At 30.7% G+C, this 19,733-nt stretch overlaps 1 protein-coding gene across 1 annotated transcript; it reads right to left on the reverse strand.

The window, feature by feature from the left end:
- Window positions 1–15,880: 15,880 nt before the first annotated feature.
- On the reverse strand, window positions 15,881–19,706 carry LOC112291810 (eukaryotic translation initiation factor). Its single transcript, XM_090255939.1, has one exon. The coding sequence runs from the start codon at window positions 19,129–19,131 to the stop codon at window positions 16,558–16,560; it is 2,574 nt and encodes an 857-aa protein (XP_090112065.1). The 5' UTR covers window positions 19,132–19,706; the 3' UTR covers window positions 15,881–16,557.
- Window positions 19,707–19,733: the final 27 nt, after the last annotated feature.

The raw sequence follows: 19,733 nt of genomic DNA on the forward strand, positions 1-19,733 counted from the left end.
TGTATCAACAAAGTAGAAAGAAAGAACATAATAGAATTTTAATTATAATCTTTTTATTAAGATTTCTATTGTAATATTTACAAAATAAGTTTGTAGCAATTTATGGTTCTTAAATGATGAATTTTTTTACTATTATTTAAACTTAATAAATCTATTTTATTTCTAATTATTTTAACTACTTGAGGCAGCTAACCACTTTGTCTTTTCACACTAACTTCTCTTTTTTTAGTCCTTTTTATACTAGTTTTATTTTATTTTATTTTTAAACTCTTTTTTTATTGAATCTTATCTTTATTTATTTATATAATTTTTTTTTCTAATTTATAACTTATAAAGAGTGTAAAATTTACTAATTTACTAGATTAAATAGTTTAAGAAATAAAAATCAGATAATTTTAGGATTAAAAACCTTCTTTTTAAGGTTTCCAACAAACAATCTATGCTAATTTGGATTAAGTTAAAATGTAGTATTATCTTAAAAAAAAAATTGAATAAAGATTTAATTTTTAAATTTTTTTTTTATAAAACTTATTTACATGACTAAAAAAATATATAAAGAGGAAAGTAGAATGTTACTTACAATGATGGCATAACTTGCAACATTGACTTTGGTTGAATATCAGAAGTTTAATATTTGTATCATTTTATTGATAAGAAAAGTTAATCAACATCTTGCATATTTAAAAAGATATCAAAAAGAATTCTAAGGAGCTTACTAATTTCAAAGCTTAATGCCAATATCTAACAAAATTTATTTGAATAAGCCAACATGTTTGATTTTTTAAATTGCTAATAGACAATAAATATCAACCAATTTATTTCAAGACTTGATGCCAATTTATTTCAAGACTTGATAATATTTATCAATTATAGCTATTATTTTTATTTACATGTATAATAATTCTTAATCATTAGCATATTGGCTAAAGATTTATTGATTTAGACTCCAAAACATAGAAATTCATTGAAGAAGATATTTTTGGATAGCATATTGAATCACAATATTAAAGATTTTATTAACCAAAATGATTATGTAGGTACTAGAAGGCAACTTTTTTTAATTCCAACATTAAGGTTGCTTAATAGTCATCAAAATTTCTAATAGACAATGAACATCCTTGAAACTTTTGTGGAAATTAGAATAAAAACTAAAATAAATACTTCTAGATAATGTGGATTTTTTTATATTTTATCTTGAAAATTTTGGAGTTTGATTATAGTAGGTGTAGGATGGAAATTTTTGAATGAGAGAGAAAATGCTTTGTTAGTGCTATTTCTTTTTTTATTTATTTAATCCAGATACAAATTGCCCTTTCTTCTTATTATCAATCTTTGTTTTGATTGAGAAAAATTTGTACTAATTACAGACAGGTTTGGAAGCAAATATTTTAAGAATCAACTTAAATGATAGAATGGGCCCTTCGAAGATGACTTTTTTATTCAATATGTAGTCTTGAACATAAACTAATTTTTTTTATAAAATAAAACTTTTAAAACATAATTTTTTTACATGCAATAATTAAAAGAGTTTTTAATATTTTAATAAGTCTAAATTCCTTTGACTCATTGAAATACTTAAATTTTATTTAAAGAAATATGTTTATTTTAAAATTAAAAGATTTAAGTTTAAAATTTTACACATGAAATATAAATCAATGAAAAGAAAATTTATTATTGTATTATTATTTTATATAATATTTTTGAATTAAATCTTTTTAAAGAAAAAAAAAAATTAATTAAAAAAATCTAGTCTTTTAAAGGTCTTATTGTTCTTTTTTTATTTTTATTTTTTTTATTTTTCTACAAATTATTAAATGTACTATCCTATTTGAAGGCATCTACTAAAAGAAGACAAGAATATAAATAGTTCCAAAAGTCCTCTTTATCTTTGAATTATAATCTACTACTAATCAATGATCTATCTTTTGCTTTTTCTAACATTTTTCAATCTCCTACCAATATAAATGGCAAATTTTAAAAAAGATTGTCAACAAAATCTTCTAAAATTTTGCATCTTTTGTGTGATTTTTTGGATGTGCAGATATTTACTACAACAATGGATTGGCCAATGATAATAATAGGTGTCATCTATACTACTCTACTATGCATAAACACACCTACATTACTTACTAGATATTTGATCTTTGGAACAATTAGTATACAAATATTTCTTAATTCCAAACCATCAAGATTGTTTACTTAGCTAGGAATTGCTTCTAAAATATAAAAACCAATCTTAAGCTAAAAAAAACAAAAAATAAAATAAAATAATAAGACTGAGATTCACATAGCCTTTTTTCTTAAAGAAGAATAATATCACATTATAAAGTCATTTAGTTCCATAATATTATAATATATATATATATATATATATATATATATGAATTATCAATTATTTTTTAAAAGAGACCTAAATTTATCTCATAAAAAAAAATTATCTTCTAGTAGGTTTAGAGATTTTATTTTCTTGAAAAAAAAAAAAAAAAAAAAAAAAAAAAAAAAAAAAAAAAAATTGATATTTTCTAAAAACATTAAAATTTAGATGCAAAGGATTTTTTTGAATTGCCCAAAATACTAATATTTTTCAATATCTCAAAGTCTATATTTTAAGAATTAAGAAAGTGATAGGAATAAAAACTTACTTCCTTATGTATATATTGCTTTTAACTACTATTCTTAATTTATAGAGAAAAGGAGATTTTTTATTTTTCTTTGTATAAATATTTTTTTTATTTCTTTTAAGCTATATTAAGAACCTTATATATGGATAAGAGACAAAAAAATTAGCTACATTTATCTAAATCTATTTTTAAATCTCTTATTTCTTAATTTTTTACAGGAAGGTTGTGAGCTAAAATAAACCCCCACTAATTGGAAGTTTATTCTAGTTCACAATCATTAACCTACTTAGTATTTTATTATCTATAATAATTTTTTGATTCTCATTGAATAATATTCTATTCTTCTCTTAATTAAACTCCATTAATCCATCAAATCCATTCCTTAATTTATACCTACAATATTAGTTCTACTAAGAATTGTATGCATAAAAAAACTTTTTATATATTTTTATTTTTATTATATATATATATATATATATATATATATATATATATATAATTCTTATACTTTATCTATCAACAAAAAATAATCCAAGTAGAAATTATCATCTACAAATAAATTATCATTTACAAATGAGTTTTTATCCAAACCTAAAGTTCATCAAATCTTAAGTTTATTTAACCTAAATCTAAAATCATCCAATATTTTCACCTAATTTATTTAATTCATAAGAGATTAACCAGATAAGATGATGTCAAAGATGCTTTAGATGACAGTGATCAAAGTGCAATGCAATATCATTGCTACCATAAAGATTGCAAATAGTGATGTTAAAATAGAAGGAAAATTGAAAGATGTCATTGATATCAAGATGTTAAATAAAAAAATGTAACATGGAAGCCACTTGAGCCTTTGATACTACATGTTTGCATAAGGTTCAGTCAGATTAAGAGTAGTCAATAACTAACTAGATACACAACCTTCTTTGTATGTTGTAAATAGTGCTACAATGTAATTATACTATGTGCTCTATCACGGCCTTCACTCTTGGTATAATCATCAAGTGTTCCTTGAGATTTTTTCAAATGCAACTACTTAAGCAAGATAGTAATAAGAATCATTGTTTGACTAATGTACTTGAAGCTAGCCACTCTTTTATTGTATATCTTCTAGACTAGTTCCTAGCTTTGCACCATAGCTCTTTTGAGTCAATCAATTTCATATCTACAATTGCCGTTATAATATAGAATGTAATTAATACTTTGTAAGACCTCCTTTGGCCTTGATAACTACTTCTAACCTCCTAGGCATACTTTCTATTAACTTTTGGCACAAAATTGCTTCAATATTATTCCATTCTAAAGTTTTCTTTTTTCATAATTTCCAAACTTTCTTTGATTTTATCTTCCAAGTGTTGAATTGGGATTTGAGATGCTGCCAAAGATATTCAATGGGATTAAAATCAAGAGACTAAGTAAGCCAATCCATTAGTTTAATTCCATTATGATCAAATTACTTCCATATTAGTTTTGAATTATACTTGGAGTCGCTATCTTGCTGAAAAATCACCTCTTCTTCAGAAATGTCAAATTCTTCAATTCTAGGAAGTATGTTTTTTCAAGAATTTCTACAAATTACTTGGCATCTATCTATCTTCTCTTCAACCTTTGCTATCTTTCCTATTCCATTCTATCCTATACAATCTCTACCATCTTTCCAATCCTATTCTATTCTATACAATCCCATACCTTTATATCTTTACCTCCATACTTAACTGTTTCTTGGATCTTATCAAGCAAAGACTGACCTTTTTGTTTCGACACCCACTTTCTACCATCTAATCCAAATCTATTGATTTTTGTCTCATCTGATCAGATAACCTTCTTCCAATCCTCCATAGTCCATTTCTTATACTTTAGAGTAAAATCCAAGTGTTATTTTTGATGGTCGATAGATAATAGTGGCTTTTTTTTTTCTTCACTTTGTCTTTTATATTCCATTTTTTAAAAATATTTCAAATGTTTTGGATTGACACAAGATTATTGATAATATTGTTTAGGTTTTTAACAACCTCAATAGCATTTTTAGCCTTCCTAGTGTTGATTTGGCAAATAATTGTTCTTTCATCTATTACAGTGAGCTTCTTTGGTCTACCTAATTTAAAGTTCTTCCTATTAAAAATGATCTTTTTTCCTAGCCTAGAGATAGTAACTTTACTGTAGCTAAGTTTACAAGCAATTTGGCCATAAGATTTTTGAGAATGAAGAACAACAAAGATGATGTTATCTTCAAGAAAGTAGGGAATGGGTCTCATAGTTGTTCAAAGAATTTTCAAGGACATAAGAATTTGACAAAGAAATATATCAAGATTAAAGACAAAGAATGAAATTGATAGCAAAAGTGGTTCCAAAGATTCCTATTTACATTATAATGAACGTTACACAAGTCTATGGTACTTTCTATAGAAATTTTTAGAAGTCTAAAAAAGCTTCTAGAAGCCTAAGAAACTTTCTAAAAGATTGTAAAAGATTCTACAAGTATGTAAAAGTTTCTAAAAATTTATAAAATATTCTAGAAGATCCTAAAATGTAATAATTTGGAATATATCTAAACAAAGAATTATGATTAAAAATGATACTTTCATAGCTGCTAGTAAGTATTAATAATGTCATTAGATTAATAATAGTATTTTTATAGTAAATTTAATGATGATAGAATATTGTAATATTGAATAATTGAAAAAATCCAAAAATTAGACACCACACTTAAAAAATTATTTCAATACTACTCCAAATTAGATTGGTTGTAGCTCCACAATTATCTAATGGATTCTTTTCAATCTAGGCTCATTTGGAAGCTATAAAGGAGTACTTTATTTGCTATACAAACCATGTGTCATTATTCACTACAATTCATGTGTAATACACCATTCTTTCCAAAATATGTCTACATTGAAATAATTTTTTGAATCATTGTATATAGAGATTAAAAGTAATTGCACTGCTTGATATATTAATTATCTTATTTAAATGTTAAATTGATAGTTATTTATTAATGTAAGAAGTATTAAGAATAAATTTATGATATGCTACTATACTTATTAGGTTTATAAATATTAGCTATTTTTTTATCATATTATTGACTTTAATTTTTTAATTCTATTAATTGGTCAAATTCTAAGTACTTATGGTTTATTAGACAATGAGAGCTTTGATTTCAATTCTATTATATCATTTTTGTTAATTCATAATTATAAAAGAATATAATATTATTTTCTTTATGTAACCAATTTATAATCATGGTAGTACACTTAAGACTTGGATTAGTATGATAAGTATTGCAAAAAAATTATCTAGTAAAACTAGCTATGATTTTTTTGTATTTTCAACTATTAAAAGTAAGCAATTCTTTTTCACTTATATTACACAAAATTATTGTTAATTTTTTTATCTTAAGTTTTCATGTATATTATATTTATTGCCAATGCATGAATTAAGATACCATTTAATAATGGATCCTTATATACCAAAAGTCTTTATTATCCTTGACTTGCAAATTGGCTCAAATATTATAGTTGTTTACAACATTAAATTTTGAACAAAGAAAAGATTATACAATTTTATCAATAAGAAAGTATTTTCTATATCTACCTTCTTTGATACAACCTTGTATATCTATCACAACAAGGTTATTATGTTAGAGCATGATTGAAGGTAAAAAATATCACTATTTAATCTTAATTCTTCTAAAATCATGTTCTATATTTTATAGGTGGTTGTATTTTTAATTTTTATAATAACTATATCCTCCTTCATCTTTAGTTCCAAATAAATTATTAATGTATTATAAACATTTGCAATAAATTTAAAATGTTTTAGTATTGACTTATCTTACAAAGTTGGATTTGGTTTCAAATTGTATCTTTTGTCTAACCATGAGGTTAATTTTTATTTTTATGTATTTTTAATTTATTTAGAATTTTTATTTTTATATAAAATTAAAATAAATTCATTAAAATCACCTGTAATTAAAATAAAGGTAGCTGATAGGCTAATCAAATTTTTACATAACTTATTGTTTAGATTTTCTTCTATTGTATTAAGGTTTAATTTTTATAGAGTCATTCTAAGATCTTATGAATTTAAGTTAAATTTGTATTAAGCTTTAGTTTTAGAAAAAATTGTGTATTATATAATTCATTAATTAATTCTTATAAAAAATTGACATCTTATAGAAAGATTTAAAAAATCAATAAAAAAAATATCTTATTTTTGGTTATTAAATTATTCATTTGGATTTTGAGGCTCCATTCTATACTAAAATCTATCCCAATACAAAACTGTAACTTGAAACAATTGGAATCATATAGCATGTGATACATAAAAATTTCTAAACTTATAAAAAAAAATATAGAAATTTGCTGGAATTCTTCTACTAGCTTCTTCAATGCAATGTAGGTTGGAAATTCAAATGAATTTGTATTAGAAAAACTATCTAGATTCTATATTACTCAAAGATCAAAATTAGAATCCTAAGACTAGAAGGTGCATGTTTCAAGTTTGAATTTGTATGGAGATAGGACTCAAAGATTACAACTTTTTTCTTCAAAGGTTGTTTTAAATACAAAGATATTTTGTAAAGCTTTTTTATTTAAAAAAATAATATCTTTCAAGGTAGTTTTAAGGACCTCCTTTTGTTATTCAAAACTAAAATTTATTGATCTTCTACCTACAAACCATACAATGATTAAGATGTGGCAAAGTTTTGCTACCTCATTGCAAATCAAGCCATTATTTTATTGTAATTTCAAAGAGATTCATGTATATTAAAAGACTATTTTAATTTCAAGAAACTTTGGCCAAAAATAACTCACTTGAGTAGAATTTTTTTGGATGTAATCTTCTTTAAAGTTGCAAAAACTTACTTATAGCAAATTTTATATTTTTCTTCTTGAGGTTCATTGAAAGTTTTAGATTTGTATTGTATACTCTAATTCTTACTTACAATTGTGAACCTTCTTCCAATTCTTTGCATTTTTTGACAAAATTTGTCTATATCTCCATAATTACCAAAGAAAGTTTTAATATATATATATATATATATATATACAAAAAAAAAAAAAAAAAAAAAAAAAAAATCTAATTTTGAATTTATCTTGCATTAATGCAAATGGAATGTAGAAAAGATACAACTTTATACAAACCACATGTGCAAGTATCAAAGACATGAATTGAAAGAAGATACATAAACTTATAAAATCCATGTCAGAAGAAAAGTGACAAAATAAAAATAAAGAAGTATGTATATTAAAAGGAAACTAGAATGGCTATTTCCAAAAGAAAAGGAAACTAGAGACTCTTGAATCTAAACTAGAAGCAAGAAAGAAATTGACAAGAGTAAAGAAGGCTCTACTCTTGCCTAAGATATACTACATACTATATACTATATATACTATTTACTTAAGATCTATGTAGCAACATTCTATAGGAGCTCCAAATATGTATTGACTTTGTATGACATATATTTTAATTTGTAAGAAAAAATTTCTATATAGATGCCACATAGTTAGCTTATTCCATAAGCTACCAATACATGTGGTATATAATTAGCTTGTTGATTAAGTTTCTAACCTATTAATGAATTACAAATACATGTAAAATTAAAATAGCATTTAAAAAGCTTCTAAAAAGATTTTGTATAAGGTATTATGAAATTAATCTATTTTTACTTACTTCTATCTATTCATATTACTTGAATAACAATTATAATAGATATATATCCATGACATTATTCCCCCTTCTAGAGACGAGTTTCATGAGGAGTAGTAATTATATATTGAAGAAGTCTAAGAAGCAATGAATTATATTTGCTATGTATTTTGATCTTTATTCTCTTCAAAGATAGTTGATAGGTTCTCTTAGCCATCAATAATATTCCATTTCAAGGCAAAAAGATCACCTTGTGATTTGATGATTTATTGAAACCTTTGTAACTTTCTTCAAACAAAATATTTGTAATATAATTAGAAATTGTATCTATCTCAAATAAAATCACTAAACATTGAGAGTCTTTTTTTAAGTTGTGATATCAAACATGATGTAACTTACCATCTATTTGAGGAAGTACATGTCGTTCTTGAAGGTCTTCATTCTTATTACATCATCTTAAAGGCTTTAATAATTATAATGTCTTATCCAATAAGTCAACAAATAATAGTTTTTGACTTGAATCTACCAGCTATTGGTTTTCCATATTTTTAATGCCACAGTTATACAAAAATTACAAACAAGGATAGAAGGTAAAATACAGTCTTTTTTAAATTGTGTTTCTTTAATAGCAAAGATTTGCTATCCTTCATTTTGATTTTGATGGATGTGATTGATGAAAAGCTTTGACCTTATCTACTATATTTGTAAGATTTTTTGCTGGCTCCCATGTGTATTCACTAATATCATATCTACACCAATAGACAAGATATTCCAACTTATCACAAAGACAACTTCTACCACTTCAAATTTTTCATTATTGTCTACTTCTATGGAAAGAAGTGAGACTTGTCTTTTTTTTTTGGTATGTTGATAGTCTTGTATGGTTTAAGAAGAGATACGTGGAATATATGATGGATCTTCATTGACTTTGGTGAATGTAATTGATAAGCAACTAGATTTATTTGTCGACAAATAAGAAAAGGTTCAAACATTTAGTAGTCTAACTTATCACAAGGACAAGTAGTCTTGATATTATGACAAAATAATCATACCTTGTCACCAACATTAAATTATAATTATTCCTTTTGATAGGCATTCGTATTAATCTTTTATTCTTCTTGAGCTTCTTTTAACTGTACCTTCATATAACTTATACAAATGATTTGTCAAATCTTTTAGTGCAAGATTATTAACTTCTGAAAAATTAAAAGTATCAAGTCAGGGATGATAATCATAATTGACAAAGAAAAATGTTGGTTGCATAAAAAAATATATTGTATTATTATTAGCAAACTTTGCCAATGACAAGAGGGTTGTTCAATCATCTTATTGATAATTGATGGTACACCTTAAGTATTATTCCAAAACTTAGTTTACACACTCTATATGTCCATTAATTTGAAGATAAAAGGTCGAAGAAAGCTTTATGTCTACCTTTAAAATCTTAAAAAGGATTCTCTAAAATCTTGATATAAATTGAATCTCCTTATTTGATATAATATTGTTTGGAAATCGATGATATTGATAGATATTGTTAAAAAAAAGCTTAGCAATTTCTTGACATATAATAGATTTTCATGTGTATAATACAAAATATGTCATTTTGGTGAAATGATCTACTATAACACATATAGAATTATACAAATTTGAAATTAAAAGATCTATAAGAAAATTCATAGAAAGAGAAGATCATAGTTGTTTAGAAATAGGTAATGGCTAAAGAAGTTTGTAAGATCAATGATAAGGAGTTTTTGACCTTGAACAAATGTCACATAATTAAATAAAGTCTTTTATAGCCTTTTATATTTGCACCCATCAAAAATCTTTGGATATTAGCTCTAAAGTCTTCTTATATTCAAAATGTGCTACTGCTAGAAATTTGTGACATGCTTGAAGAATATGTAAACATGCTTCTCCTTCTAAAATATATTCTTCAAAATAAAATAGGTTCTTAAACTCAAACTTAGAAGTATGACAAGATTTAGAAGAAGTATTCTTAATATCATGAACAAGAAGATAAGATGACATACTTGATTGAATTTGCTTGAAAAAAGTTTAATCAAAAATCAATATTGATTTCACTACTTGAAGATGAAATTATTCTTGCTTCAATAAAATTATCTTTTCTTGATCAAAAGCTGCATCTCTTCCTTTTGATATAAGATAAGAATGTCTAGAAAAGACATTGAACAAATCTTGTTATTTTTCTAACTAATAAGTGATATTGAACTCGAATCTTGAGAAAGACATGTTTCAATGAGTCTAGCGACTATTCAAAATAAATGCTAACATGAAATACTTAAGGTTCTTGTGATCTACATATAAAGTGATTGGATTAAAAGCACCTTCTAGACAATGACACTCTTTTTGAAAAGAATCCACAATTACAAGATATTCTTTATTGAGGATCTTATAGTTAATCTCAACTATTAAGAATTTTTTAAAATAGAAAGCTACTAGATGGAGCTTGTCAACTTTTTCTATTTGTGACAAAATAGTATCTATAACAAAATGTGATGTGTCTATTTCCATAAAAAAATGCCTTGAAAAAGTCAATACAATATAAGATTGGTACATAAATAAATACCAACTTCAAGGCTTCAAAAGATACTTTAGCTTCTTTGTTCCAATGAAGTTTGTCTTTGCATGTAAGATATGTAAGAGAAGCCGTAACTTGAGAAAATTTCTTGATGAAGATCCAAGAACAATTAATAAAGCCTAAAAAGCATTGCACATCTCTTATTATTTTTGAAATCTTTCAATCTATAATAGTTTGAACCTTCTTTGGATCCATGATAAGTTCTTTGTTGCAAATGATATATCCTAGAAAGTCAACTTGAATAATATGAAATATACACTTTTCCAACTTGGCATACAATCCTTCATCTTTAAGTTTCTATAACACACAACAAATATGAACTTCATGCTCTTCTCTGTTCTTAGAATAGATTAAAATGTCGTTTAAGTAAAAAACAAAAAAATCATTTAGAAATTCACAAAAAACATCATTTATAAGATGTTGAAAAGCAGCTAGTATATTTATGAGTCCAAAAAGTATGACATTATATTTAAAGTATCCATATCTTATTCAAAATATAATCTTCTATTCATCTCCTTCTTTAATGTGGACCAAGTACTATGCTTATTTTAGATCTACTTTTGTATAGGTATTAGCTTGATTTAGTTGATCAAGAAGTCGAGATATCAAGGATAAAGAATACCTATTCCTAATCGTAATCTTGTTGAGTCTTCAATAATCTATGCACATTTGTAAAGATCCATCTTTTTTTTTCATAAATAAGATAGGAGCTCTTATAGGAGATTTTCAATGGCATATGAAATTCTTAGCCAAGTTCTTATCAATATAATCTTTGAATTCAATCAACTCATTTCATAATAAATTGTAGAGTGGACCAAATGGTGGCTGACTTCCCTCTTTAAGGTCAATTGAGCAATCATATGGACAATGCTTTGAGAAAATATCTACATTCATCTTTTCAAAAATATCTTAAAAAACTTAATATTGACTTGGAATGCTACTTGAAGTCTTTCTATCATTAAAAATGGATGTAGCATAAGTAACAAAAGACAATCCTTCTTTTGCAGCATGGAAGTTTTTGTGCCTACAAATATGGATTTGGCTACATTAGACTCATGGTTTTTTACAAAACTCTTAATAATGCTCTAAAAAAATTCAAGTTTATAAGAAATTTAATCTATTAGAAGATTATATTTTTCTAGCCTCGATAAATCTAAAATGATTGAATTAGAGGAAGATCTAATTATATTAAAAATTATGCAACTATTATGACCATTTATTGCTCCATCTATAGGAAGTGTTTTATAAGTAATATCTCTAGAAGATAAAGAACAGAAATTTATAATTTCTATATGTATAGATTTAGTTTTTTGTACTAATGGTATTCTATAGCTTTTAACAAACTCTTCATCTAAGAAACAAGTGGAAACTCTTGAATCTATCAAGGCAGAGGCTTTGTAATTATTAAGTCTTAAATATACATCTATTATAAAATAAAGAGAAGATTTTGAAGAAAAGCTTTTCTACAATATAAACACAGTCTTTCTTCATGACAATGAGTCTTTTTTTTTTTAGTAAAAAGTTTAAAATGTATTGCATCAATTTGTATATCTTCTACTTTCAAATATTTAAATTGAGAGGTCATCAATTTTGTCATTGAATTGTAATAATATGAAGGTTTTCATGTGTGATTCTCAAATTGAAATTCAATAAGCTAATTGTCACACTTCACAACAAAGTCAATTGTTTGACTCCATGTCTAAAGATCCAGTAAGTTTAGCATCAATTTCTTCATCTCATATTGTAATATGTAAAGAAAATGGTTGATAAAGGCAGCATCATCTTACTTAACATCAGTCGCTAATTCTCAAAATTATGAAGCATATGATATCATTGATTGATTGCTTTATCACAAGATATGAATCTTATTAGTTGCAACACAAATTCCATCATGTTTTTTATACGTAGATCAAAACTTTGCCAAAAAAGTCTTCAGATTATCCAATATTGAATCTTATCATTCAAGAAAAGATGAAAACCATGATAATACTAAACTTGAAAAGAGTGTATCAATGAATCTAACTTGTGATTCCATCATTGCATAGCTTTGGAATTGAAGTTCAATTACAAATTATATTTAATGGATATATCCTCAAAATTTGAATCTTCTGCCATCAAATTTCTTGGATAAGTCAATTCTTGGTTCTTTAAAATAAAAAGGATGTTCTACTATAGGAGAAGGGATGTAATTTGGTGTAAATATTGAAGCAGCTCCAATCATGTCCATGTCTTCAATTTTTGCCATTTTTATTGTTCTTTGTAGAGATAAACTAAGTTGATGCATTGTAAGCATCAACTCTCTTAATTACTCTTATATTTGTGTCATTGCACTCTTCATTTCAAAAAGCTTTGCCATGATAATACTTAGAAAAAAAAAAAATATATATATATATATATATATATATATATATAATATTACTCAAGACAAGCAAAAGAAAAGATTTGAGAATAAAGAAAATACTAAGAATAATATTAGTTTAGAAGAGGGTAATCTACAACTTCTAATACGCTCATGTTTTATGAAGAAAAAGAGGTAATTCACTCTTAATCAAAAGAAGACAAAGCTCTAATATTATAAGTGTACTCTTTTCAATCTGTCAAAGACATGAACTAAAAGAAGATGCATAAATTTGTAAAATCCATATAAAAAGAAAAGTAACAAAATAAAAATAAAGAAGTATGTATATTAAAAGAAAAGTAGAATGGCTATTCTCAAAAGACAAAGAAACTAGAGACTTCTTTTATCTAAACTAGAAGCAAGAAAGGAATTGATAAGAGTGAAGAAGGCTTCACTCTTGCCTCTATATATACTATCTACCTAAGATCTATGTGGTGACGTTCTATAACACCTCCAAAAATGTGTTGACTTTATATGATATGTATCTTGACTTGCAAGGCAAGTTTTCTATATGGGTACCACATAATTAGCTTGTTCTGCAAGCTACCAACACATGTGGCATGTGATTAGCTTGTTGACCAAGTTTCTAACCTACCAATAAACTACAAACACATATAAAGTCAAAACTGTATCTAGGAAACTTCAAGGAAGCTCTTCTAGAAGATATTATGAAATTAATCTACTTTTACCTACTTCTATTTATTTATATTATCTTGGTAATAATTATAATAGATATATATTCATGACAGCAAATCTACCTTTGAATCAAAAAATAAATAAATAAATCCTATTATCAACGCTATAATCTTTTGGAGAAATAATCCTTTATACATAAAGATTCAAGATTTAAAATCTTTCACAATTGGTTATATGTTTCTAAGAAGCTTTTATAATCTTCTAGAAGTTTTATATATATATATATATATATATATATATATATATATATAAATAGAAAAAAATTAATAAAAAAAATAACTAAATTCAATTTTAATTTATAAACATCTTAACAAAGTATACAAAAAATATCTTAATAACCATAAAAATCTAATCATATATCTTAAAATCTAATAAACATTTTTTTATTATTTAATTATTAAAATCAAGAATTCATAAAGAATTATTATTAAAACTAATTCTTAAAATAAATTTTAAAATAATTCTAGTTCAATGTATATTTAAACTTCTAAATTAATCTAAAAATAAATTTATTATTCCAATGAAACCATAAATTTTAAAACCTCAAATTCTTAATTATAAATCTCAAAGAAAACTCTAAATCTTCTATTAAATCCTAATTTTAATTTAGATCTCAAATTATAATTTTGAATACTAGAAAATGTCAAATTAAATCTTTAAACTTGTTTCTATTAAAAATATATTACTAAAGACATCTTATTAATTTTATTTTATTATAAATAAATTTATTAACTTAATTGCTAAATATTATATTTACAAAAAAATCATATATCAGTTTTTTAGAAAATACTATCTTTAGTAAAATTAATTAATTTTCTTGGAAACAATAGGCTATTAGAAATTATTCCTAAATTAGAAAAGATAGAAATTTAAAATATCAATTAATTTAAATAAATATTTAGACAAGTTTAATTTTTTATATATATCTACTTAAGTTAGAAGTTTAAAGGAAGTGAAAGCATTCCAAGTCCTGAAGGTGAGAATGGCTTACAAGTAGTTATAATTCGAATTAATATTGGTAGTTTTAATAAAACAACAAATTATTAAATTCAAATTGGAAACATTCTAAGTTCAATGAACTCTTTGTACCATGTAAACTAACCTCTATAAGTCATTCTTTAGTCATGCCAAATTCACAGAGAGCACAACAATTTATTCATAAGAATGTCTTACTCCTACACAATTAATTGCTTGTTGCCCACACTCAAGAGCAACAGGCAAGGTTCGTTATCCAACTTTCATCCCGCAAAAGTAATGATTTATTGGCCAATATTCACCTACATGAAAATAATTTTAAAAAATCCATCAACAATCTTTTAGTCTTCTTTCCCCAAATAAATTCTATGCTACTGTCATTTAAATTCTCATATCCTGTATGTACCGATCTATGTTTTATCCACATGACTTTCACTGCACTTCAATTAAATTTCACAATTTTGCACTTTTACTTCTATTAACAAATATTACTTTATATTAATTACTATCACTTATTCAAAATCATCTTGTTAGTATTAAAATCTTCAAATCTCAAATTACATCAAAGTACGCTCTAATCCACAACTTGAATCAGCTCAACTCACTACAATGATTCAAGTCAAAAAATCACTAATCTTTACGTTACATAATGATTGCTTGACGAGTAGATAAAAAATCAATTATATTTTTGGTTATTGAGATGTAGCATGAAAAAAACAAAACATCATTTGTGGTGCAACAAACCACTTCCAACTCGTTATCAATGAAACGAAACACAGATTAATCATTTGCACAATAATACTTTCCAGCATTTAGTCATACATTCCGTAGACATAGTAGCAACTCGTTCAGAAAACTCCCAATTGCAGAGTAAAACCAGATTCATCAAGTGGCTTCTTCAAATTCTTTCAAGCAACTGTAAAAAACAAAAGCCAACAAAAGTGCTCACAAAGGTACCGTTACAGGTGTCATTGAAAGTATGGAAAAGTTCCAAGATAAAATCACATGAACCATAAAAGCCAGATTATTTGGATCGTGACCGCAGAATTTTCACCAGTCACTAATTTATAACCTACAATCGTCCAACTTCACAAGCTGACATGGCATAACAACAAACAATGCCTTGTTAACTCCGATTCGACACAAACTCTATAACATCTAGGGGACTCGCTCTAAACCAACAGGCCTAGCTCAATGAGTCAAAACTAACGATCTAAATTAGGTCCAGAACAATTTCATAACCATTGAAAAACCAGCAATCTTAGTGTCCATAGGAAGAAATATACACAACATTTTACTTCTTACTCAAATATCCGTATTCACAGATATATTGCAGTATCCCCATCCAAAACCTGAGGTCCCATAACAGCAAACACAAATATCAACTGAACATTGATACAGCCCACTCCAACAACAAAAACTTCACGGATCTCAAAGAAACAAAAAAAAAAAAAAAAAAAAAAAAAAACTCAAAAATTCACAACACTTCAGAACAAGTGAACCTTATCCTATATTGTAATGGATCCCGATACTAAGTGCAAAACGTAGTATCAAACCAATGTCTACCGGCATAGCTGGAAACGTCTCGAAACAATTACCTCGATAAAAACGACCTTCCTTTAACCTAAAAGCTTTGCAACATCACTCCCCACTGTCACACTCAACATCCCCTCCTTGTCCACAGAAGCCCTCCGACACACCTCATCAAGCTGCGCTTCGTTCTCCTTCAACTTGTTCACTACACCCTTTAACACATCCTTCTGTACAAACTCGTCCTCCAGCTTAGCTACTGCCTCCTGCACCAACCGGAGCTCTGACGCCCCAGCCAAAACCAGACCTGCAATCATGCTTCCCAACTGCTTCGGAGCCAACGGCGCATCCATCGCCATGTCCTCCAGCCCTTCCATCACCATCAACACACCTCCCCGCAAGTCCCCGCTCGATATCACCCCCTTCGACTGCAAGTGCAACAGCAGCTTCAGCACCAAGTTGCACTCTTTCTCGCGCATGTCCAGGGCTGTCGAAATCGCGATCTTCACCAACTCCGGATGGAACCCTGGATTCTTCAGCTCTTGTACGCACAGTGCCGCCTCGTTCAAATCCACAATCGACAAGTACTCCTTCAACAGCGACTCCGACTTCTTCGTCAGCTCCGCCGCCGGAGCCCCACCTCCTGCAGCCGGTGCTTGGGCTGCCACTGCTGGCCGGACGGCTTCCCTCACTACTTCTGGCGCCTTCGCCACCTCCACCGCTGGCTTCGCGGGAGCATTGCCCAGCAATGCGCTTGGCTTCCCCATGAACCCGTACCCACCGCTGCCTTGCGGCAGCACCCTCGCACCCACGCTGCTCGTCCGCATCGACGGAGAACCGTAACGCCCCTGATGACCCATCGCTCCTGGCATTCCTCCGCCCATCGGACCGCCCACCCCACCAAATCCTCCGCTCCCCGGCATCGGCAGCACTCCCGTGCTTTCCTTCCTGCTCCTCCTCCCCATGCTCACCGTCTCCCATCCGTCCGCCTCCAATCTTGGCCCCATGAAGCTCCCCATCATCGGACCCCCGCCCATCCCCCCTGGTGCTCCGGGCATTCCCCCTGGTGCTCCTGGCATTCCCGCCATCCCGGGCATTCCTGGCATGCCCGGCATCATGCCTCCCGACCCTGGCATAAACCCTGGCATCGCAGCTCTCCCGTTCCGCAGCGCCATCATCCCCGGCCGTAGTCCCAATTTCGCTTCCGCCTCCGCGTGGATCTCGTTGATCGTCTTCGCCTTCATCTCCTCCCGCCTCGGCACCCACTTGTTCGACCTCATGTCCAGGATGTCCCGCACCATGAACCGTATTCGGGATGCCAAATTCTTGCTGTCCCCGATCACCTTCAGCCGCGCAAAGTACGTGTCGAACGCCATCTTCGACTTCGCACTCTCCTCCAGCTGCTTCCCCACCGTCGTGAACAGGTGGCACAGCGCCTCCACGTTCTCCTCTGCCGGTATGCCCTTCGGATCCTGCCCCAGCAGCTCTTGGATGCACGCATGCACGATCTTCTCCGGCAGCATCTTCTGCTTGAACAGCTCGCCGATCAGCTTGATGTTCCCCAACGTCCGCAACTTCACCTTCTTCTCCTTCTCGTCCCGCTCCACTGCCTGCTCCGCCCGGGTCAGCTTCTTTATCTCCTCTCGCATCGCGTCCGCGCCCTCGAACTCCTCCTGGCACGTGTTCAGCAACACTCGCCTGAACGTTATCGGCTTGTCTCCAGCTTGCTCGCTCGGAAACTCCGGCAGCTCCTTGCTCAGCTGCAAGCACAGCCGGGCGTACATCGCACAGAACGTCGGCTCCAGCACCGCCTTGTCGAAGATGAGAGAAATCACGCCCTGCAGTATCTCTGCCGAGCTGATTCCCGCTTGCATCATCTGTTCCGCCAGCAGATCGTACTTCTCCGGCGTCAGCTTGTTCAAAATCCCCTTCACCGTTCGGTACACCTTCTCCTTCTCCGATTGCGCTCCCCTCCGAGCCGACCACGGATTCGCAGCCTTCACGATTGCGGGCAGCGGTCCTGACGCTGCGCTCTCCTGCTGCCGCTGCGCCTGAGAAGAATTCGATTGCTCGCGCGCACCTCGGTTGTCGCTCCTATCACTCCTATCGCTCCTATCGCCCCTGTCATTGCGCTGCTTAGGGTTTCTGTCTCTCTGCTGATCGCGAGACGATGATCTATCCTCCTGCGCGACCGTGGGTGCAGGGATCGGCGCTCGGCTCTTCCAATCCCTGTTATCAGGCTCCGCACCTCCGAACGCCGGCGACTGGGGCACATCCCTAGGCTCTCTCCTGATCCAGTCGTCCGCACCACCGCTGTTGATCAACCCATCGATCCCCGAGTTCACCAGCTCCTCCGGCGCCTCCGTGCACTCATCCTTGAACTGCAACAATCGATCCCTGCTGTACCGGATCCTATCGCGAGAGCTCCTCACGGACCCAATTTCCGGGGGCACCCCAACAAACCTCCGCACGCTAGGGTTCCCAACACCTTCTTGATGCGTTCCTCCCTGGCCGACGTTGCTGCTCTGCTGGGTGCTACTCAAGTTGCTTCCTCCTCTGAAAGGCCGAAATGCGACTGACCTACCTCCACCCGGCCGCAGAGACACTGACGGCGCAAGCATCGACGTCGAGGAGGCGGTGTGAGCGGCGGCATCCATACTCATAGCTAGCCTACAACTCTTCTGAATGCACAGTCACTTCTTCCTTTAAGCAGACTCTTGTCCCGCTTCCCTGTCTTCTCGTGATCCTTGACCTCCGAGCTCCGACCGCCAGGCGAGCTTCACAGCTCAGGAGCACAGACTGCTCAATGAAAGAGCCAAGTAGCTCTGACTCTGGTCTGAATTTGAGTCGGCAACCCCGTTGCACCCTTACCTCTTCTCCTACCCCTTCCCCTCCCCGCCGATGCTGCGAACTTCTCAAGTCACACTGCTCGGGAGGAAACCCAGTATATCTCCGGGGGTGGGGTTCTGGTATATCGATTGCAGAGAATTTTCTACTCTACCATTCCTGTGAGCTGTAGCTGATGCCCAGATGGAAAGTTCCTGGAACAGTGGATTGAGAAGGTTGCTCGTTATCGAAACTCCGTTCCCTTCCAGCTTTCTCCGTCCCATCGGCCTGTCATGTGCAATGTCCTCATCATCGGCATGCAAAACTTTGTACCACTTCTTCATTACCACTCTCATGAATGTCAGGTGGTACTGCTGATCCAGCGTTGTTGACATTGTAGCTAGTTTCATGCACACTCCTGAACCCTAATACTCGGTCA

The sequence above is a fragment of the Physcomitrium patens genome, chromosome 14 (genome assembly GCF_059467195.1).
Source record: "Physcomitrium patens ecotype Gransden chromosome 14, ASM5946719v1, whole genome shotgun sequence".
Classification (NCBI taxonomy): Eukaryota; Viridiplantae; Streptophyta; class Bryopsida; order Funariales; family Funariaceae; genus Physcomitrium; species Physcomitrium patens.